The sequence below is a fragment of the Aotus nancymaae genome, unplaced genomic scaffold (genome assembly GCF_030222135.1).
Source record: "Aotus nancymaae isolate 86718 unplaced genomic scaffold, 86718_ANA_hifiasm-v0.15.2.pri h1tg000014l, whole genome shotgun sequence".
Taxonomy (NCBI): Eukaryota; Metazoa; Chordata; class Mammalia; order Primates; family Aotidae; genus Aotus; species Aotus nancymaae.
In genome coordinates this window covers 8,942,096-8,963,698 of record NW_026988425.1, presented here as the reverse complement: position 1 = coordinate 8,963,698, position 21,603 = coordinate 8,942,096, and the positions used below count along the sequence as shown (strand labels likewise).

The 21,603-nt window shown below is 42.4% G+C and overlaps 1 protein-coding gene across 6 annotated transcripts in view; it reads left to right on the top strand.

The window, feature by feature from the left end:
- Positions 1-21,391, top strand: part of SEMA5A (semaphorin 5A) — a 493,544-nt gene extending 472,153 nt beyond the window's left edge. For all 6 annotated transcript variants that reach the window (XM_064375855.1, XM_064375856.1, XM_064375857.1 and 3 more), the window contains 4 exons: positions 4,248-4,403; positions 5,704-5,751; positions 11,264-11,475; positions 13,535-21,391. In XM_064375855.1, the coding sequence (XP_064231925.1) occupies positions 4,248-4,403; positions 5,704-5,751; positions 11,264-11,475; positions 13,535-13,654 (536 nt within the window). In that variant the 3' untranslated portion in view covers positions 13,655-21,391. The remainder of the gene's footprint in view (positions 1-4,247; positions 4,404-5,703; positions 5,752-11,263; positions 11,476-13,534) is intronic.
- The last annotated feature ends 212 nt before the right edge of the window (positions 21,392-21,603 follow it).

Here is a 21,603-nt window from a genome sequence, read left to right as displayed (position 1 = left end):
GAGATTCTGGTGTGTGGTGTCTTCGTTCTCGTTGGTTTTGAAGAACATCTTTATTTCTGCCTTCATTTCATTGTTTATCCAGTCAACATTCAGCAGAAAGTTGTTCATTTTCCATGAAGCTGTGTGGTTCTGGGTTGGTTTCTGAATTCTGAGTTCTAACTTGATTGCACTGTGGTCTGAGAGACTGTTATGGTTTCCGTTCTTTTGCATTTGCTGAGGAGTGATTTACTTCCACTTATGTGGTCAGTTTTAAAGTAGGTGTGATGTGGTGCTGAGAAGAATGTATATTCTGTGGATTTGGGGTGGAGAGTTCTGTAAATGTCTATTAGGTTTGCTTGTTCCAGGTCTGAGTTCAAGTCCTGGATATCCTTGTTAATTTTCTGTCTTGTTGATCTGTCTAATATTGACAATGGTGTGTTGAAGTCTCCCGCTATTATTGTGTGGAAGTCTAAGTCTCTTTGTAATTCATAGGAACTTGCCTTATGTATCTGGGTGCTCCTGTATTAGATGCATATATATTTATGATCGTTAGCTCTTCTTGTTGCATTGATCCTTTTACCATTATGTAATGTCCTTCTTTGTCTTTTTTGATCTTTGTTGCTTTAAAGTCTATTTTATCAGAGATGAGAATTGCAACTCCTGCTTTTTTTTGCTCTCCATTTGCTTGGTAAATCTTCCTCCATCCCTTTATTTTGAGCCTTTGTGTATCCTTGCATGTGAGGTGGGTTTCCTGGATACAGCACACTGATGGGTTTTGGCTTTTTATCCAATTTGCCAGTCTGTGTCTTTTGATTGGGGCATTTAGTCCATTTACGTTTAGGGTTAATATTGTTATGTGTGAATTTGATCCTGCCACTTTGATGCTAGCCGGATGTTTTGTCCGTTGGTTGATGCAGATTCTTCATTGTGTTGATGCTCTTTACCATTTTGTGTGTTTTTGGAGTGGCTGGTACTGGTTGTTCTTTTCTATGTATAGTGCCTCTTTCAGGAGCTCTTGTAAAGCAGGTCTGGCGGTGATGAAATCTCTGAGTACTTGCTTGTTCACAAAGGATTTTATTTTTCCTTCACTTATGAAGCTTAGTTTGGCTGGATATGAAATTCTGGGTTGAAAGTTCTTTTCTTTAAGGATGTTGAATATCGGCCCACACTCTCTTCTGGCTTGTAGGGTTTCTGCTGAGAGATATGCTGTGAGTCTGATGGGCTTCCCTTTGTGGGTAACCCGACCTTTCTCTCTGGATGTCCTTAGCATTTTCTCCTTCATTTCAACCCTGGTGAATCTGACGATTATGTGCCTTGGGGTTGCTCTTCTTGAGGAATATCTTTGTGGTGTTCTCTGTATTTCCTAGACTTGAATATTGGCCTGCCTTGCTAGGTTGGGGAAGTTTTCCTGGATAATATCCTGAAGAGTATTTTCCAGCTTGGATGCATTCTCTTCGTCACACTCAGGTACACCTATCAAACGAAGATTAGGTCTTTTCACATAGTCCCATATTTCTTGTTGACTTTCTTCATTCCTTTTTACCCTGTTTTCTCTAATCTTGCCTTCTCATTTTATTTCATTGAGTTGATCTTTGACCTCTGATATCCTTTCTTCTGCTTGGTCAATTCAGCTGTCGAAACTTGTGCATGCTTCGCGAAGTTCTCGTGTTGTGTTTTTCAGCTCCATCAATTCACTTATATTCCTCTCTTAAGTTGTCCATCCTCGTTAGCATTTCATCAAATCTTTTTTCAAGGTTCTTAGTTTCTTTGCATTGGGTTAGAACATGTTCTTTTAGCTCATGGAAGTATCTTATTACCCACTTTCTGAAGGCTGATTCTGTCATTTCATCACACTCATTCTCCATCCAGTCTTGTTCCCTTGCTGGTGAGGAGTTGTGCTCCCTTGTAGGAGGAGAGGTATTCTGGTTTCAGGTGTTTTCATCCTTTTTGTGCTGGTTTCTTCCCATCTTTGTGGATTTATCCACCTGTCGGCTTTGTAGTTGTTGACTTTCTGATTGGGTCTCTGAGTGGACGTTCTGTTTGTTGTTGATGAAGTTATTTCTGTTTCTTAGTTTTCCTTTTAACTGTCTGGCTCTCTGCTGTAGGACTGCTGAGGTCCGCTCCAGGTCCTGCTTGCCTGGGGATCACTTGCAGCAGCTGCCGAACAGTAAAGTTTGCTACCAGTTTCTTCTTTTGCTTTGTCCCAGGAGGATACCTGCCAAATGTCAGTCTGAGCTCTCCTTTATGAGGTGACTCGTTGGATATACGGGGGTCAGGAGCTGCTTGAGGAAACAGTCCTTTATATTAGCCCAGGTGATGAGCTGTGAGCCCCGTTGTTCATTCAGAGCTGCTGGGCTGGTAAATTTAAGTCTGCAGCAGCAGAACTCATAAACCTCCCCGCTTTTTTTTTTCCCAGGTGTTCTGTCCCAGGGAGTTAGGGCTTTATGAGTCTCAGCTGTACTGCTGCCCCTTTTTTTTTTCTTCAGGGCTGCCCTGCCCACAAGGAGGCAGCCTAGTCACTCTCAGCCTGCAGAGGCTTCGCTGAGCTGCTGTGGCTCCACCTGACTGCCATGTGAACTTCCCTGCAGTCCTGTTTATATGGGTGTAGTTAGAGCTGCTTCTGCAATGTTGGCCCGCCTCTGTAATCACGGACTTTCTCTGTAATGGCACATTGCCACAGCAACAGCAGGCTGCCTCAGTAATGGCGGACACCCCTCCCCAACAGAGCTGGACCATCCCGGGTTCAGCTGTGTTTGCTGTGAAACTCTCAAAAGAGAGCGTTTCCAATTGCTGTTTTTTTGTTTTTGTTTTTGTTTTTGTCGGGGTGGGACCAGCCAGACCTGATCTCCTGGCTCCCTGCCTCAGAGCCTTTTATTTTTTCGTTGAAGGTCGGCTCTCTACCAGGTGACTTGGTCGCCTGTTGAATAGGTGCCAGGATCTGTGTGTTTTCCCAGGCAGCAACCCACTGCGCCGCTGAAACCGCAGCTCTGAGATTCGTGGCGCTTTTTTTGCCCAGGAATCTCCTGGTCTGGCTCCCTGTTTCAGCTCCCCTTGCTGGCTAAGTGGGAACACAGTCCCGTTTACTCTGCACCCAGAGCTGCTGCGCTGGGGCGCAGGCAAAACAGCCACGCCGCCCACACCACCCATGCTGGTGACCCGTGGGGCTCCTCCGCCTGTGAATCTCCTGGTCTGTGGGCAATAAAAGTTCGTCTGGAAATGCGGCGTCCACTCACCCTCTGCACTCTCATTCAGAGCTGCAATCCTGAACTGGATCTAACCGACCATCTTGGAATTCCCTCCACTTTATGCATTTCTAAGGAAACATTGTACCCTTTACCCGGAGCAAGGCACAAGTTTGATTTTTAAATTTTCCCTGCCACTGTAAAGTTAGCGCTTCTACTTAAAAAGGGGAAAAAACAAACTACATAGAAAAACACCTTTTTATCCTGATTAAAATTTCATAAACAATAACGAGAGTTTACTTTTTAACCCTCTTACTTTTATAGGAGTGTTATTCCTTTCTTTTCACATGTCTGTATACCTGGGTGAATTTCACAAATCCTAGTAAATCTTTCACTTCAGGGTGAAGTATTCTGTATCCTTTCAATGCCTGTCTTTTGGCCTTGACCCCGAGACTTGTACATTGACCTTATCTCTTCAGAGACAGCAAACATGGGATAAAATGAATTCTACCTCAAAGGCAGGCTGACTTTGGCAGTTGACTCCACAGAATTGTTTATATAACAGAGGAGTAAGTAATTTTATAGCTTCAGACTCCCTTTCAGCAACCTGGGACTCTCATGAGCACACAGTTATTTCTCTGGCCTGAGCACAGAGGAAGGTGGAGAATTTTCAGGAATGTTTCAGGAAAGCATCTGAGGCTCTTGGAGCGGAGCATTACCCATAGCAAAATGGCGCCTGCACTGATGACTTACATGCCTCTGCTGCTGATGGTCTGCACACAGCTATGTCTCATGGATTCACTTATTGAATGTCTAAATACAATTACTTTATAACGTTAAAATAATGTGGGTCTTAGGAAGTTTATTTTAAGCACATGATATCTGATCACATATATACCAGCTCAGGCACTTTGATTCATCCTCATGTGTATTTTACGTACTAGACCTGTTAGATGATACAGCCACATCTTACTGATGCACAGAACCATTAAAAACATGCTATGGAATCCAGAAATCACATATGTAACTTGTCAGTGAGTCCAGGATGATTGAGCTGACTGGTCTCCCCTCTTTTGGTCTCTGCAGAGAGCTGGTCGGAGTGGTCGGACTGGTCTGAGTGCGAAGCCTCTGGCGTCCAAGTCCGCTCCCGCCAGTGCATCCTTCTCTTCCCCATGGGCAGCCAGTGCTCTGGGAACACCACAGAGAGCCGGCCATGTGTGTTCGACTCTAACTTCATCCCAGGTAAGAGCAGAGGCATTTCTCAACAAGAACAAAATCATCTCCAACATGGAGAGAGAAAATGATTCATACATGAGTGTTTTATTCGGCTTATTTGGCAAAATAGAGATGATTCTATCAAGCCTCGTGATTTCAAGGTGTTTAAAATGTAGGTCTATAGAGAACTGCAGATTTAAACTTGAACTGAGTTCATAAGTATAAGGTTTCTTAGGCACAGGTCTTTTGCAGTTTATCGACTATAATACAATCAGAAGACTTTGCTCAAAAAATGAAAATGTTATTTGGTTATTATTAAATATTATTTGGTTATTTGGTTATTCTAATATTAGGTTAAATGTTTGGGCAGTGCTCCCTGTATATGCACGGGAACACAGAGAAAAAGTGCCATTCTCTTTATGCAATCTTTAATATACTTGGGAAAGTAGAAATGCATCATTATTCTCCTGTTGGAGAAGAGGTTGGCCCTCATTCTACCAGCTTTTCATGGTGAAGTCAGTGCGTAGTTGTTGGTAAATAGATAATAGGGTTGAATTCTATAAGCCAGTTCTTTGTTTTCCTTCATTTATGCAAATGATAATGTTTTAGAGAAAAGTAGTATACCATACCTCAATCATGTACCTTACAGAACTATAAGAGTGGTTGTAATTGTTGTCCTCATTAACCATAGACATATTTTTAATTCTTGTTATCTAATAAAAAATGAATGCAGGAAAGAATGATGTTTCTAGACTCCTGAAGTGGTATTTTATCCTCAGGAGTTAGAACACATAGAGGAGATGTGGCCTCTTTCTGCACCTTCTGTAGGTTATATGTGTGGCATGCAAAGAGCATCAAAGTCCTCCTAAAGAGGGACTTTGCTTATTCTAGAGACGTCATTGAGCTCTGGTGAAGGGGCCTTCCCTCTGCCGGGAAGGTGACAACACTGGCTTTAATGGAACAAGTCTAGGAAGCAGGAATACCACAGGAGTACAGTGTGTTGGGCAGAGGCGGGGGTTCCTCCCTGGCAGGACACCTTGCAATGGAAAATGAGCACATTCCCTGCTTTCAGCCCAAGGGACCATCCATTATCTTTCTGTGATAAATGGATCCCACCTCTCCTTAGTCAAGGTTATTTTGCCGAATCCATATCAGGTTGGTTAAAACAAAGAAACAAGTACAATTTTTCTGATAATTAATCAATCAGGCTTTTGAAACTTTGCATCACATAAAATTCAGAATCATTAGACAAACGTACATGAAGCGTGAATGTGGACTGTCTTCCCAACACCTTTTACACATTGTGATTCAACTTTTGTTTTTCCAGAAGTATCTGTGGCAAGATCCAGTAGCGTAGAAGAGAAAAGGTGTGGAGGTATGTTCTTCCTTTTAAGTAATTTTAATGGGTATACTGATATATTCTAACCATTTCCCTTCCTGCATGTTTCCTATAATGTTTCTGCCTCTTGGCCAAGAATGACAAACTGGAGAAAAGTTATGGATCCCAGGCATTCTACCTTGGCATAAGGTAGTCAATGTTTGACATACAGATCAGTGGTTCTCAAAGTGGGGTGCCTAAACCCACATCCTGGGTGTGGCCTGGGAACTTGATGGGAATGCAGATCCTCAGGCCCTACTTTGATCCACAGAATCAGGACCTCCCTGGGAGGGTCCCAGCAGTCAGTGGTTTAATTAGCCCTGCAGTCGATTCTGATGCATGCTCAGCTTTATGAACCAGTGGTCTCAATATTCACTGTAGAGTTTCATGAGTAAAGTAGAATTCAAATACTTTGTTTATATGTATAGTTCAAATCCATGGAAGCTAGCCTCCAATCTCCAACCCACTGAAATGACTAAATTGTAGTGAGGCATAAGGTTATACCTGTTGTGCTAGAGGAATTTTTCAAACCTGCTGCCACCATGAATGTCAAAGACAACATTGTCTGGTTCAAGTGCATGATAACTTTGGACTTTGCAGTCTGTGCCTTACATATAACCATAAAGTACTTGTCTGTGCCGTGAACATGCCTGGATGGAGAGGCTGGCTTGTCCAGCGACCAAGGAACAGCCCATCTCCACCTTTCAGAATCCAAGCCAATATCTACAATGAGGCCTTCCCTTCCACATGTGTAACTGATGATGATAGATTCCCATTTGCTCCCCTAATCCATTCCACAGGGTGTCCGAGAGAGCCCAGCCCAACAGGCATTGCCTCTGATATGTTCTCATGGAATCCGAAGCTTCATAGGCATGTTTCAGGAATTTACTCATCATTTCTGACTACCATTACTAAGTACTTTGATTAAGAGCTTACTGGCTGGGCATGGTGGCTCATGCCTATAATCCCAGCACTTTGGGAGGCCAAGGCAGGCAGATCACCTGAGGTCAGGAGTTCCAGACCAGCCTGGCCTACATGGTGAAATACTGTCTCTACCAAAAGATATAAAAATTAGCCAGCACAGTGGCACACACCTGTAGTCCCAGCTACTGGAGAGGCTGGGGCGGGAGAATCTCTTGAACCTGGGAGGCGGAGGTTGCAGTGAGCCAAGATCATGCCACTGCACTCAAACCTGGGCAACAGAATGAGACCCTGCATTTTAAAAAAAAGCTATATGTGACATTCTGTCTAGTCAGTCAGCAATCTGTTAGTTCACTCATTAATTCAGTAATCCTTGCTGAACACGCATTCTGTGTCAGTTTTGTGAAGGCCATTGAGCTTACGATGGGCACCCAGAATCCCCAGCCCCTCTGACCACCAATCATATCATCAGAGACTCCGGTGCCTCAGAAGGGCAATGTCAGGTGTCTGAGTGAAGTCAGTGGAGTGAGTTCACTAACTGACTGTCGCTAATATGGAATCCAACTATCCAGCTACAAGGTGAATATGCAACCAGTTCACATAAAAATGGTCATACCAATTAGTACCCTCTAACGTTTTTAGATCAGTAATTGTGTGCTGTGTACTGTTTTACATGGTTTAGACAAGAATGTGGTGCAAAGCCCATTTGGTCCTCACAAGGAGCATTCATGTAGGTGCCAGGGGCCACAGTTCTTTATGTAACACCTCTGGAGATAGAGAAGCATTTTGGAACTCAGCAGTTTTTTGATGGTAGAAAGGTATGTGGGGCCTGTACTCTATATTACATGACACCTACACAGGATCTGGGGTTGTTCTACAGCCAATCTCTTTAATAATGCTGCTGTGAGATGTTGAAAAAGTGAAGATGCTAAGGGTCTTCCTAGCAATTCTGGTCAGCTCTACAGAAAAGTGGGTCAGGTCGGTGACATTTTGCTGCCAGATGACTGATGAAACATTACTTTTCTGAGATTTTACACTTAGGAATTACAGAAAAGGAACAGTGGTTATGTATTTAATCTGCATTTTATAAATGGAGACTATGAGGCTCAGAGCGGTGATGTCACTGGCCCAAGTGCACACGGAATTCAGCCAGTGGCTCCAGTGTGAGTTTTGAATGCAGAGCACCTTACGAAGAGAACCTTGATAATAAATATACAAAAGCATTTTGTTCAGGAGGCTGGAGCCACAGCCTCCCTGGTTAGGTAACACTCTTGGACAATAGCCAGGGTCCAGGACTGTCTGTTGCCATCAAGGACAGTGTAGGTCAAGAGTTGAGCAGAGTTTATAAGTGTTCCCATTCTCAGGGAGGCCACGCAGAGCCTGAGGCTCAAACAGCGGATGCCTCAGCAGAGCTGGTTAGACATTAGTGCCTGCTGTCAGACATGTGCAGTTAGCTTTCCTCCTGCTGAGCCCCACTGAGTTACTCTGTGGAAGATCTTCAAGGGCCTTGAGCACCCAGGAGAACATGGTGTAGAGCCCATCCCCACTCTAAAATACTGCTTCTGTGTGTCTGAACCAGCTGCCTAGTGGCTGTACCAAGCCTTGAGATGCTATTGGTTAAATCACAGGAAGTTGAACCACTCTAGGATATTCAGAACGGATTTTTTTTTAGATCTCTTGGCAGCTGGCACTGGCACAAAAGCATAGGCAGGTTAGATGAATCCTACTGTAGGGCTAATAGTTGAAAACAGTTACCAAGCAAGATGTTTTTGACAACATAGGCATCTTCATTTGTATTTTTTTCATTTTGTTGGAAAATCCATCGAACTTTATACAGGAAATTAGCTAATTGAACCAACAGGGTAGTTGGTCTGTATTCTATCTTTATTGACCAAAATCAACAGCAGAAAATAATATTCAAAGGAAAGAACCACAGTGAGCACATTCAGAAGAAATTTAATGAGCACTATTTTCCCCATGCAGAAAAATGTGCTTCCATCGAAATTTTTCATCTTAGAGAACTATTGTTAGTTGCATGAGACACAAAGACATAAGGACATAATATGACATAATTGTCATAAAGGTGTCAGCTGGCCCCAGCCTTCTCCAGGCACCTGCTGGAATGGCTCATTTGACTGATGACACAGTATCTGCATATGGAGACCGTCACGCGTCTTCCCCATGTTATAATGAAAGATGAGCTATCAGTGCAGCAGGAAGTATTTCCATCGGTGCAAGGCATTGACTCTGGGGAGCGCTAACAGCTGAAGTACAGAGAAGTAAGAACTCGTGGGAAATCGGCTCTTGCTTATCTAGGTACAGCCTCAGTGTTACAGTAAAAGTCCCAGTGTTTGCAGGTGGAATGCCCCCTGGATGCTTTATCCGCCTGTCCCAGGCTGGGAGTTCTCCAACCCTAGAGGCTTCATGACAGAGTCAGGAAAGGCCACAGATTCTGAAACCACTGACCAACTAAGCTGAAAGTGAGAAGTTGAGGCGGTTGTCAGGGAGCGGGTGATGCTTGTGGAATGTTCTAGTGCTGTCGTCCGGGATGACCCAGCCCTTAGTGCTGAGTACACTGGGCGCCTGTGCTAGGAACTGTATCGTCCACTGGGACTTCAGTGATCAGGAGTGTGTTGTGAGTTCTGCCCGACAGTGAGCCAGAGAGAAGGCAGCCTTCCTTCACAGTGTCCATGCACCTGAAGGGGCAGATCCAGCTCCAAAGGCCTGGGTTCCTGGAACACGGTGTCTGGAGCAGCCAAGGAGCACAGCTTAGAGGGAAAAGCTCAGGGTTTAGGGACAAAGAGATATTTAACCTCTACCAGTATCACAGGTGAGGTCTTGATGGCATCTCCTGACTATAGGTTCAGCTTCCCTGGGGCCTTTCCACCACTGTAGGGTTACATGAGGTTCAGGAAGGACTCAAACAGAACCCCATAGACCTAGATCTGGCGGCCACTCAGTGAACAGTGTCGCTTCCTTTGACACCAAGTGTCAGAGCCCTGTAGAGCAGCATTGGCAGGGTGGAGTCCCTTCCAGACGGTGAAGATCATGGGCACAGGGGAGGCAGCTCAGAAAATCCCTGGGGAGGAGACTGGGATGGTTAAGATGCACCCAGCGCCTGGGTACAGGGGCAAACCTGCAGGCTCTTCTCATTGTTACCCTAGCCCTGAAGGCCTTTCTCTGCAGCCAGGCAGGCTTGTCAGCATCGCAGTGATACTCAGCACATACCTCCAATTGTCCCACTCGGTGTAGGATTGACAGGTCAGGGAAAGGTATTGGCAACCCTGCCCCTCACCCTGGTGGTATATGGAGGGGACACCCTGGGGGAAAGCTGGTGTCCTCAGGATGTGCTCTGAGCAGGGGCACATGAGGCCAGTACCCCATGGGCAGCAGCCACTTGCTTCCAACAACACAGAGGAAGATAGCCACCTGTTCTGCTTCACCTGATTCTTCCGGAGCCCGGCTCTGTGGTGCTGGCCACATGCTGCCTTCGTTTCCTGAAAGGCTTGAGACTTTAATAGTAGTATTTCACCAACACACAGGAATATCTGTTGTCTTTCTTGTTTACTCAGACATCACACAGGTCTTTCTATGGTGCCTTGATGTCACTTGAGCCAATCCTATTTTCCAGCTGTAAGTCCATGCTGGAGAATTTTCTGAATGCTATGTATTTGTAACTCCAGGAAAATAACTCAATGAAACAGAAAAGATACCATAAAATAGGAAAACATTAGTAAAAGAAGGTCATTTCATGACCACTTAAAAGATCATATTTTATTCATGTAACACAAATACCTTATTTCTTTTTAGTAAATCATTTTCTTGACAAGACCTCCAAAATACAACATAAGTGAGAAAAGTGGTACACAGGATAGTATTTACACACCCACACGCACACACACACACAGAGCACGTAAGTGTGCAGAGCATCTCCGAAAGGGCACAGGAAAAAGTGCTTATAATAGTTACCTCTGGGCAAGAAGGATTTCTTTTTCCTATCAACCCTTTGGCACTTTCTAATGTGTGCGTATTCATACTCAAAAAATATAATGAAAAACATATGAGTTTATGTGAATAGAAAACATTTTAAATCAGATGAAATAGAGAGAGGGCTAAAAGCAGTCTGGCTTGCAGGTGAGCAGTAGATTGGAAGAGTAGCTGCTCCTCCCTTGACGTCAGGACACAGCCCTGCTGCACACAGGGCAGCTCAACCCACTGAGGAGCATGAATAACCTTTTCTGCAGAAACCCTGTCCACCATGGATTGGGCTGCAGCTGAAGCAGACGAACGCTGTTGTGCAAACCTTCAAATTAAAAAAAGGTTCTGGTAGTGTATTAAAGTTTAAGTTCACTCCAAAAGACTGGCTATCATCCATAAGAGAAGGAACTTAAACTATCCTGTGCTCACTGTGGAGAAGTTCTTTGATGGCCATGATGTTTCCAAGGAAAGACTGAAGAATGATGATTTCTTAAACTTCAGAATGGGGAAGGGGCTTTTCATTGTGACTTTCTCTTTTCATCCAGCGCGTTGAGTAGCTAGGCAGGGTGTTCTTTTCAAGTGTGGCATCACTTTGCTCCTGTCCCCCTAGAATTCAACATGTTCCACATGATTGCCGTGGGGCTGAGCAGCTCCATCCTCGGCTGCCTCCTCACCCTGCTCGTCTACACCTACTGCCAGCGGTACCAGCAGCAATCTCACGATGCGACTGTCATCCACCCTGTGTCGCCTGCCCCTCTCAACACCAGCATAACCAACCACATCAACAAACTCGACAAGTACGACTCGGTGGAGGCCATCAAGGTAAGGAGTCGGCAGTGACGGCGGTGGCCAGGTGTGCACAGAAGGCAGGTGCACCCTGCCTTTATTATAATAAAAGCTGTCTTTAAATCATGTTCAAGCAGAGTAAAGGCTTTTCAACTCTGCTTGATGTAAAAGTGTGGTACCTGGTGTTGGGTGACGTATGTTCTTAATTTCCCCATTGAGTGATTAATCCAGGATTTGACCCAGAAGTTTAGAGTAAATGGCCAGTTCCCTTCACATTCTGAGGAGGAAGGGGGTGGGTATCAGCTTGGAACCTCACAAACCTGGCTCACGGGTCAGCACCATGCCCAGCTGGGTAAACCTACGCTAATTATTCTTATTCAATCAGCCACCATTTTCTCCTCTATAAACTGGAGATAATGAGAATTAAATGGGGTAATTTGCCTAAAATGCTTTGAACAGCACCTAGCAAAATAAATGTGGTTTTTACTTGAGGCACTTTGCATTATGGTTCAGAGTACAGGTTCCTTACTTCTTTGAACCTTAGTTTCTTCATCTTTAAAATGGATAAAGAGTGCATGCTCCTGTATTGCTGTTGTGAGGTTTAAATGTTCTAAAGAACATGAGGCTTTGTTGTGTATACACCAGAGGTGAGGGGAGTAGCTGGAAAGACATCAAGGCTTTGGCCCTTTGCACCCAACCTCCCTTATTACCCACATGAATGAAGGGCATTCTCCTGCACGAAGTTTAACTAAATTTTGATATTCCCGCTAGGTGCCTGGTTTCCCTTAACACTCGTAGGGAGTATTTTGATGCCCTTTCTCTGCTGTGGTGGTTTTCTCTGAAATTGAATTTCCTCCCTATGTGAGAATATGGAATATCTTTGTGACTTCGTGTGGCTGGGAGACCTTACGTCCCAGGGGCCACATGTCCATGCTTGTCTCCTCTCAGCCATGTGGCCTCTATTCTCTACCACCTGGATGGAGACACACCAATTGACTTTTCCCCTTGGATTATCCACAAGCCATTGGCATCTCCCCCAACTCACATGGTAGATTTAAGGAATGAAGCACCAGGAATGAATAACACGCCCCTCCTGGCCTCTCAGAAATGAGCTCCTAGAGTAAGGAGGAGGCCTGAAGAGGAGCACAAGCTCTTTCCGTGAACAAGAGCTTTTGAAACAAACATTTAGATCTCAAGAAATCAGTTCCTCTGAGCATGATTCCAACACACCAGCTGGTCTCTGGCCACTATTACTACAGGCTTCAGAAAGTAATTTACCCAGTCCTGTGTTCCCACTTAAGATTCAACAGCCACTTTTAAGATAATCAGAAATGTTTCTGCCATGAAGGCAAAGGACCTTGAAGGCATGGACAGCTGCCCAGTCTTTAAGAATCCTTCCAGAACTTTTCTTCTGATACTTTGCCCAGACTAATCCTGGACAGATGGCCGTTGTGCACCTTTCTTCATCTTCATTTTAGTCCTCTCAATATTTATCACCTAGGGACTCATTTTGGGCTATTTGAAACTGCAGGTGACTTTAATAACTATTAATAGAAAATGGCTACAGTGATCACTTTCTAACAAGTTCAGGATGAAAAGAAATTAAGGCATTTGAAACCTGATAATCCTTACTTAAATAAGTTCTGCCAAGGTCTCTGATAAATATACCCATCCATGGACATCTGAAAGCTACTTACGTATTTATTCAGTTATATGAATATGAATTCAGTTATATATATATTCAGTTACATTCAAAATGTCTGTTAATCAGAAATCATCAGCGTTTTAAGTTTTCTAGAGATTTAGATTTAGGTTTTCTAAACCCCTGCTTCTATTGGAAACTTCGTAACTAAAGTTGAAAAATAAACCAGAAGATATCACAAACTGCCAACCTTATTCTGGTAATTAGGCAAGTCCTCCATGAGGCAAATCATCTGGGGAAGCAAATAATCGAAAAAACATATTTTAAAATAATGGAACCTTAGCAGAGAGCACAAATTCAACATAAGAGTCATCCTCATTATATTCTTTCTGAAATGCTACTTAGCATTCTTAAACTTGGTTGTTTTTTTTTTTTTTTTCATATATTTTCCAGGCATTTAACAAAAACAACTTGATCCTAGAGGAAAGAAACAAATACTTCAACCCACATCTCACTGGGAAGACCTACTCTAACGCCTACTTTACAGATCTCAACAATTATGATGATTACTAATAGCACTTATGTTTTTGGCTTCTTGTAAATCCCTAGTTCTCAAGGCCTGTGCCCCATGACTGCCCCTGTTTCTGAGGCTTCAGAGTTGAAGTTTGGATACATTTCAAGCCACCAGAGTGTCCCATTGCTGCCAAAAATACATGTCTTTAAAAGCAACAAAAATCGAAATATGGCATCATGAAAATCTTGACCATTGTTGAATGAGCCAGGGTGTGAAGTTTCTAATTGTGTTCAGCCTATTCCTCTGACAAGTTCATTGGTTTGTTTTTTGAGCTTTATTTTATAAATGTGTCATCCACATGGGAAGGAGTCTTTAGAAATGTGAATGTCTTCTTTCTTTGGAGCGTAAATCTTCATGATGTTTTATTTCAAGAAAATAGGCACTGTCTCTGAGACACCTGCTCCCTCCACAAGAAGTGCTTAGGTCCGTAATATTTCATAAAATGAAGAAAAAGAATGTGGCCAAACAGTTATTCACCACGGATCGGACATCTTCCAAATCTGGATAAAGCTATTAGATTCTCGGAAACAACTTGTGTGATTTCATCTTGCCTAGGGAAGCCCAGGAATTCCACCTGGCCCTCACCTGCAGAGGTTACAGTAGACTGTGAGGTACCCCACCTCGCTCCTGTTGCAGTTTCTGTGCCATTGCTGGTAGAGAGAGCGGAGCAGAGGCGCAGGAACAATGAAGCGTGGGCGTGTTCTGCAGGCTGCTGCAAAACTCGCCTTATTCTGACTTTTGGATTTCATGACATTTCAGGGAGCTCCTTGCCATGCGGTTGGCCTGGAAGCCCACTTGTCTGGTCCATAGTGACATCCTGAAGAGCCATTCTGTAAAATACCCAACCCCTTCCTTAGCGTTTGGATAGACTCCACACCTCCTCTCTCCCTGCAAAAAAAGAAAAAAAAAAAAAAACTTGCGCCTTTATGATATCAATTAGCAAAAGTATTGAAAGTACTAAATTATAACTAAAAACAACTTTTTTTATGTTATAGAAAATATTGAAAGAACTGCTATTAATGATAACGTTTTATTTTTCATCTCCCTGATATAACCAATGTGTGGCAAACAACCCCTATCAAGAGCATTAATCCCACGCAAAGCTGGAGTCCACCGGGTCCGTATGAAGCGCTACCCCTGGCTTCTGCTGTTAATGGCTGCCTGCAGGCCAGGGGAGCAGGAGATGCTCAGCTCTGGTGCCTTTTCTTTTATTTCAGTGCTGCCTTCCCACCTACCCGGTCCATCCGCCCTCCCTTCTTCCTGCATGGAGGCAACAGCATTTCAAGATGCATCTTGGGAAGTCAAGATAGCCGGAAGTAGGTGTTTTTGTGAACCCAGTGGTGTCATCACTGATCATAGATAAGCATTTAAGAGTGTGATAACACCATTCACAGAGCCCCCCAGAAAAAAATGTATACACGTTGCTCGCAAACAATTGATATATAACATACGGCAATTAATTGAATAGTTATTGAAAATAGGAACACGGTTGAAAATGTTCATCTGATGCCTCTGAGCATGTGATAAAGTCCTGGGTAGGCATGGAAACATGTTCTCACTGACAAATGAACCTTCAGATCTGTGAAAAAAAAATATAGTAGGGGTATTGAGGAACATAGAATTTTATTAGCATATGTGCTTTTACCCTTACCCTTGTTTCCAATTTAAAGAAACAATTTCAGAAAGTGTTAGAAGAATTCCATGTTTAATAATGAATATTATTGGGTTCAGAATATTCTCATATACCCAAATTTACAGAAATGACACAGTATTAAAATGGCAGGTGGGCTCTGTAAGTTCTATTGGATTGCAAATGAATGACATTCAGGGTCTTTCCAATGGGGACTTCCTGCTGCCTCTCACGCATTCCTTATATCTAAGAGTATTCTGTCCATGTGCACATGCTCAAAGTCCATACTCAGCAGGGGAAATTTAGCCAGATGGTTCCCTCATTGTTCCTAGGTTGGATTTTCATCGGATATTTCAACTCATCTCATCACTTTCTTATAGGAAAAAAATTTTTAACTTTGCAGGACATAGCACATTTTAGTTATTTCTTAATCTTCTCTATTATTTTTTAAGCTTAAAGAGACTTCTTTCCCCTAGGAATGAGGATTCTAATATTTCAGGAATGTTTCACTGGAATTGATGGGAAGTGGCTTCTAAATGGCATCTAAGCTGGTCTTTAATGAGTCTTTTGCAATGACTTGAGAAAACACCTTCCCTCACCACAGACTCTTTGTGTTCTTAACAATATAAACCTTTGAAATTAGCATTGCAAAAGAATCCCATTTTGTTTCCCACTATTCAAAGGAAAATTGTTTCTCTCTCTTCCTTTCTCTCTTTTATTTGACAGAATGGCAAGTGTTTAGTTAATTTCAGGTATATTCTTAGTATTTTTACCAGCTGTAGAATAAGTTTTGTTTGTCCATCACGGTGTAGCTACCATTCACATGTACTGTCTCTCCATACTCCATCCTTATCGGGTGAACCCTCACACCTTGGGCGTTCACAGTACGATCTCTCACCTCTCTTAGCACCTGCTTCTTAAAGTAGCTCTTCCTTAGGCCTGGGCTGTTTGGGAGTCCTGCTGAAATTTTGTGGTTCACATTTTAAATTCCTCAATGACCTTTTTCATTCTCTCCTTGTTTTTGTCCTTCATTCCTTCCTTTGGTTCTTCCTTCCTGCCTTCTTTCCTTCTTTCCTTTCCTTTCTTTAATTCTTCCTTTCTTTTTTTTTTTTTTTTTTTGGTACAAGTGGAACAAAAAGCAACAAATAGTTTTAAGCTACACTTGTCTGAACCTGATGTAAAATAACATTAATCACTATTTAAATCTAAAGTTATTTCTGAATACAGTTGAAGATTGACTGGTTTTCATGAGGAAGCTGGCTTTAGTCTCATGTTTAAATTCTTTGAAAGTGATTCCCAGTACTATTCAGGGTCCTTTCTTGAGGCTAGACTCATCACCATCTAATACTGATTTTACAGTGCACTGACATTTTACAGGAAGGAGAAGGACAGAATTCCTGCACGCTGCACAGCATGTGGCCTTCCGCATAGCTCCAGGGTCATGTGGGTTTGGTGAAACTGGGGGTTTTGTCAGCTCTGAATGATGTGGACTCAGTGAATTCAAAGGAACTCAGGGGGCACTGGGTCAGGCTCCACTGCACAGAAGAGCTGCAGTCTCCAGGCTCATGGCGTTCCCTCCAGAACTTCTCATTCCACTCTGAGCATATTTTATTTCTATGCTGCTGCCCGTTGTAACTTACATGAGGCATCTCAACTTCTTCATATTTGTAGAGATGTTCTCCTAAGCCTGTTCAAGTAGATTCTCACTAGAATTAGCATTCATATTGGAGAAAAAAAAGAACATTTAATAAATGTGTGTGGGGCTGAGGTTCTAAAGGAATTGAAAGGAGATTATAAACAGTGAATGGATGTGAGGCCATCCCTGCCAGGGAGAAACCTCTGTCCATAGGGAGAGTTCGTTCAGGTTCATGTGGTCTGGGATGAACCAGGGGTCTGGCCCCACCAGCTCATAGGTGAAGCCAAAGGGCAAAGAAGCAAATGGAGGAAACAGTCAGATAAGTAGGTGACGTGAAAGGCAAGACCTGGTCACCACAGCGAGTGCTATGGACAGGTCCCGGAAACGGTGTGGCCCACTTCACAGGTCCATGGGTCTGACCCTTGGACTCTGCCTTGATCAACTGCCTGGAGTACAAGAGTTTTAGCCAACAGTGTCCTTACTTCCTTATTTATCTGCAGAAGGATGGAACTTGTGGGAGTCAAAGCCTATTTTACTGAATGTTCATACTGGAGTCTCTGGTGGAATTAGTAGGTCCTGCTGTCAAAGGCTGGGAGCAGTGGCTCATGCCTACAATCCCAGTACTTTGGGAGGCCAAAATGGGCAGATCGCCTGAGTTCAGGAATTTAAGACCAGTCTAGGCAACATGGCAAAACCCCACCTCTACAAAATATACAAAAATTAGCCAGCCACGGTGGTGCATGCCTGTGGTCCCAGTTTCTTGGGAGGCTAAGGTGGGAGGATCACTTGAGCCCTGGAGGTTGAGGCTGCAGTGAGCTGAGATCACACCACAGCACTCCAGCCTGGGTGACAGAGAGAGACCCTGTATCAAAAAAAAAAAAAAATGAACAAAGTCTCAGCAGGGAGTCTCCATGTCCCCAAGTGGCCATCTAACGGGATATATGAGCATATAATTGAATATCAAAGGAATTTTACCTTAAACATATATCTAGTCTATACTCAGCTAATCATTTTGTCTAAACACAGCCTTGTTAGCATTTTGAATTTGTAAAGAAACGAATATTTATTTCTTTACAGTGTTCCTTTTGCTTTTAGAGTAAATCATAAATATTTCCCCAGTGCTGTCAAGATACTTCTTCATCAACTTTGTCCCTGGGCCATCAGCTTTCTTTATGCTCCGGGTGTCCTTTACACTTCAATGGGGTTTTCTTGTGTGTGGCACTGGGGGTAACTCCATTGACCTCAGCATTTTAATCTCAAGAGATGGCTCTGGGACACAGAACCAGAGGCAACAGGTACCAGTAGTTGGTAAAATAAACTGCATCACCATTTTCCATGTGGCAGTGCTGTGCCTAAGCCCCACAGCTCCAATAGTCAATTTCTATGAAGGCATTAATAACCTTAACACACATGCAAAGTCTTCACCACTTATGGTACAAACTGGAGTTTACAGATGGTGTTGGCCATCCCTAGTGCATTTGTTCATCCTAACTTCTTCATCACTTCCTGGTGCACTTGGGGAAGCATGTTGACACAACATTGCCAATATTTGATTACCTGTGGCTATCTAAAATTACCTATGCTTACCTTATCCGACACTAGACAGCATTTGAGCCCCTTACTTCTTTGAGCAGTGGGTGAAATGGGAGAACATAGAGAAATCCTCACTTTGACCTAGGAAATGCACAAAAGGAATGCCATGCACAGTGTAAGATAAAGTATTTGGAGACAAGGGATCATTGTGAAATTTATTTCTGCATTAATCTCCTATTGAGATCATTAATTATAACTGATTTAAAGATTTTATTTTAACTCTGCAAATAGTGAGCCAAGGCAATCAAGTTATCTGCTTTGTAACCTAATAAAGCAAAGGAAAATACGTTGCTTTAATCCTTGCTGCTTTTCTCTTTTGGCGATGGAAAAGGTAAACAAGACGTCATGTTGAACTTTTGGTGATGATTTATGAAACGACTCTTTCATACTCCTTTCTTATGGACTTATATTAAAGACGCTTTGTATACATTGTTTTAGCAGATAGATCAGAGATACACTCGGTGGTCATCTGTTGCATTATCAGAAATTTGGTACATGTTACAGAAGCATGAGAGAGAGAAACCGCTCCTCTTTTGAAAATAAAGTTCACATTGCAAGTGACATAGGGCATTATCAAAACCAAATTCAGAGCCTGGCACGAAATGTACACTTCCTAGTGAAAGCTGTCTCAGAACACAGTCTTTTTGATAGATCATATTAGATCATATCTTCCATAAGCTTATTACCCCGCAATCAGAGTCAATATCAATTCTTGCTCAAGCAAACATGTTTTACTGTGTTGGAACAATGGCAGTAACTGGTCAAGGGCACTTTCAGACCTGGAAGGAGGAAAAAGGAGGTAGAAAATCACTCTTTTGTGTTTCTTAAACCATCAGTCAAATAAGAAAATGTATTCCACCCTTTCCTATTTGCTCTAAAATCTGGGTCCAATAGTTCAAATGGGATCCTGTTCTTTCTCAGCTTTTTGGAAATTTAATGCCAAATGTTAGATGAATGGCAGTAATAAAATGATTCAAATGTTAGATAAATACAAGCTGGGAGCAAAATCTGGACTCTGAAAAATCAGAACTATTTTATCATGTTGCTAAAATGAAAGCATCATTTTCTCCCCTCTCTGTAAGTGTGGATAATTTCCCAGAAAAAGTTGCTAGTGCCTTGTTTAACATGATCATTTACCATTTCATATGGATATTATTGGTTTCAATTAGAAGCAGAGGATTGATTGGATTTACTTTAAAGAAAATTATTCTCCTATGCCTCGTTGAACTCAGGAATAGAAAATGATCAAGAAGCACATCATCTTCAGATGTGATTTTTGCCCTCACTGGGGATGTAGAACCATAGGTACAGTGCATGCTCAGAAGACAGGGAACCTCAGCATCAGCCTTCTAGAAACTAGCATCACTTTAATTTTTACATCTTCCAAAAAAAATCATAGTGTTTGTTCTGTAATAAGAATGCCAACATGATGCCTATTGAAGTTAGAAGTTTTTGTTGCTGTTTCTCTTCAGGCTAATTCACAGATATAGGAAAATCAGACACAGGCTGGTGACAGCTGGTATAGATACAGTGGGTGTGGAGTGACAACCACCTACGACATTGCCTGATTATGTTTAAGTTCATATCAAAACTGCCTCACAAGTTCACAAAAGTTGTCACTCTTAATTTGGGTTAAGAAAAGTAATAGTATTATCTCTGCTGAAGTTGATTGTTTATCCCTTTTACTATGACTGTTGGCCAAAAGCAAATTGAACTTCTGCTCTTCGAAAAAGCACAGTATAAACCTTTAACTCAAGCACCTAGATTCACCATTGAGATTCTACATCATCTACAAGAAAATGCACAAACTTGGTCCAATGTTGGATTCTTCAAAAGTGCACAACAAAACTTTTCTGTTATGCCGCTTGATGTGACTTTTAAAGATGTTGTCCAATGTTAAATGCCTCATTCTGTGTTAATTTGGTGTTGGCTGTTTTGTGACACAAAATAAACTTACTTGAGATTGTTTCTTTTGTGTGTGTGTGAACCTTCTCCAAAGCCAATTTCAGCCCTTGGTAAGCTTGCAGACAGTTACTGATCTTAAATTTAATTTTAAAAGACAATATATCTTAATTATAATTTAGCTTTTTAAAACAATGAGATAGCTTTACATTTCCCCTTTGTTTGAATGACAGAATGGATCTTGGGTTTCTCTGCTAGAACGCTTATGGATTGCTGGGTACTTCCTGAGGGGACCATGGGCATACCACACTGTTTCAATCCTTTTTCTTTAAAACCTTCTTGTTCGATGTACACAATAGAAATTTCTAATGGTCATGACTTTTATCTTTCCTGTCCATCAGCTCACTGGTTTTAAATGCTTCCTTAGAGCTGTCTAGGTCCATATCTCAGATTGTTGCTTAATGACATCTGATACATTGTTTTCTGAAATCAACTTAAGACACCAATTGTGGCAACTGGAAGCTCATTATCTGCTGCATTGGATGGACTGTGGAAGTCCGAGTAGAGGTGCTCAGAGGTCACCTAACCAATCAGTGGAAATCAACTCACACCTGCTTCAAGCCTCAGCTTTGGGAAAACAAAACATGTTTAAAAAAAAAAATAGTTATTACAGAAGTGAATATGTTGTGCTTTCTTTCTGCCCTTGGTGCATTGCCAGTTTCTGTATCTCAAGCCTATTCATCTTTATAAAAAACACTTTGAAGATCTATCCTCAGTACTGCTGAGTGGGCACTCACCATTTCCTAGCAATCCCCTTCTTACCATCTCTGCCATTTGTGGGGGAATAAAACAAGGGAATCCTGATTATGTACAGTATAAATTGTATTATATTTTTTGTACTTGTGTTTTATGTAAATAGTTTGTCTCATTCAATTGTATGTGAGCATTGAAATAAATCCTACCATTTAGAGACAATTTAGTGGCATTTTTCTTTGTTTCGCCTCTGAGTGTGCTCTCTCTCCAGAGGTGCTAAGCAACGGTCACTGCTAGAAGGAGTGAGTTTCATCAGAATGAGCCTGCAGACCACTTCCTGCTGGAGAAACCTCATAACACTCCTGTTTAATCTTCAGGCCTTTTGAATTGTGTCTAGGACAGGACATGAGCTATATTCAAGCATTTTTAGAAAT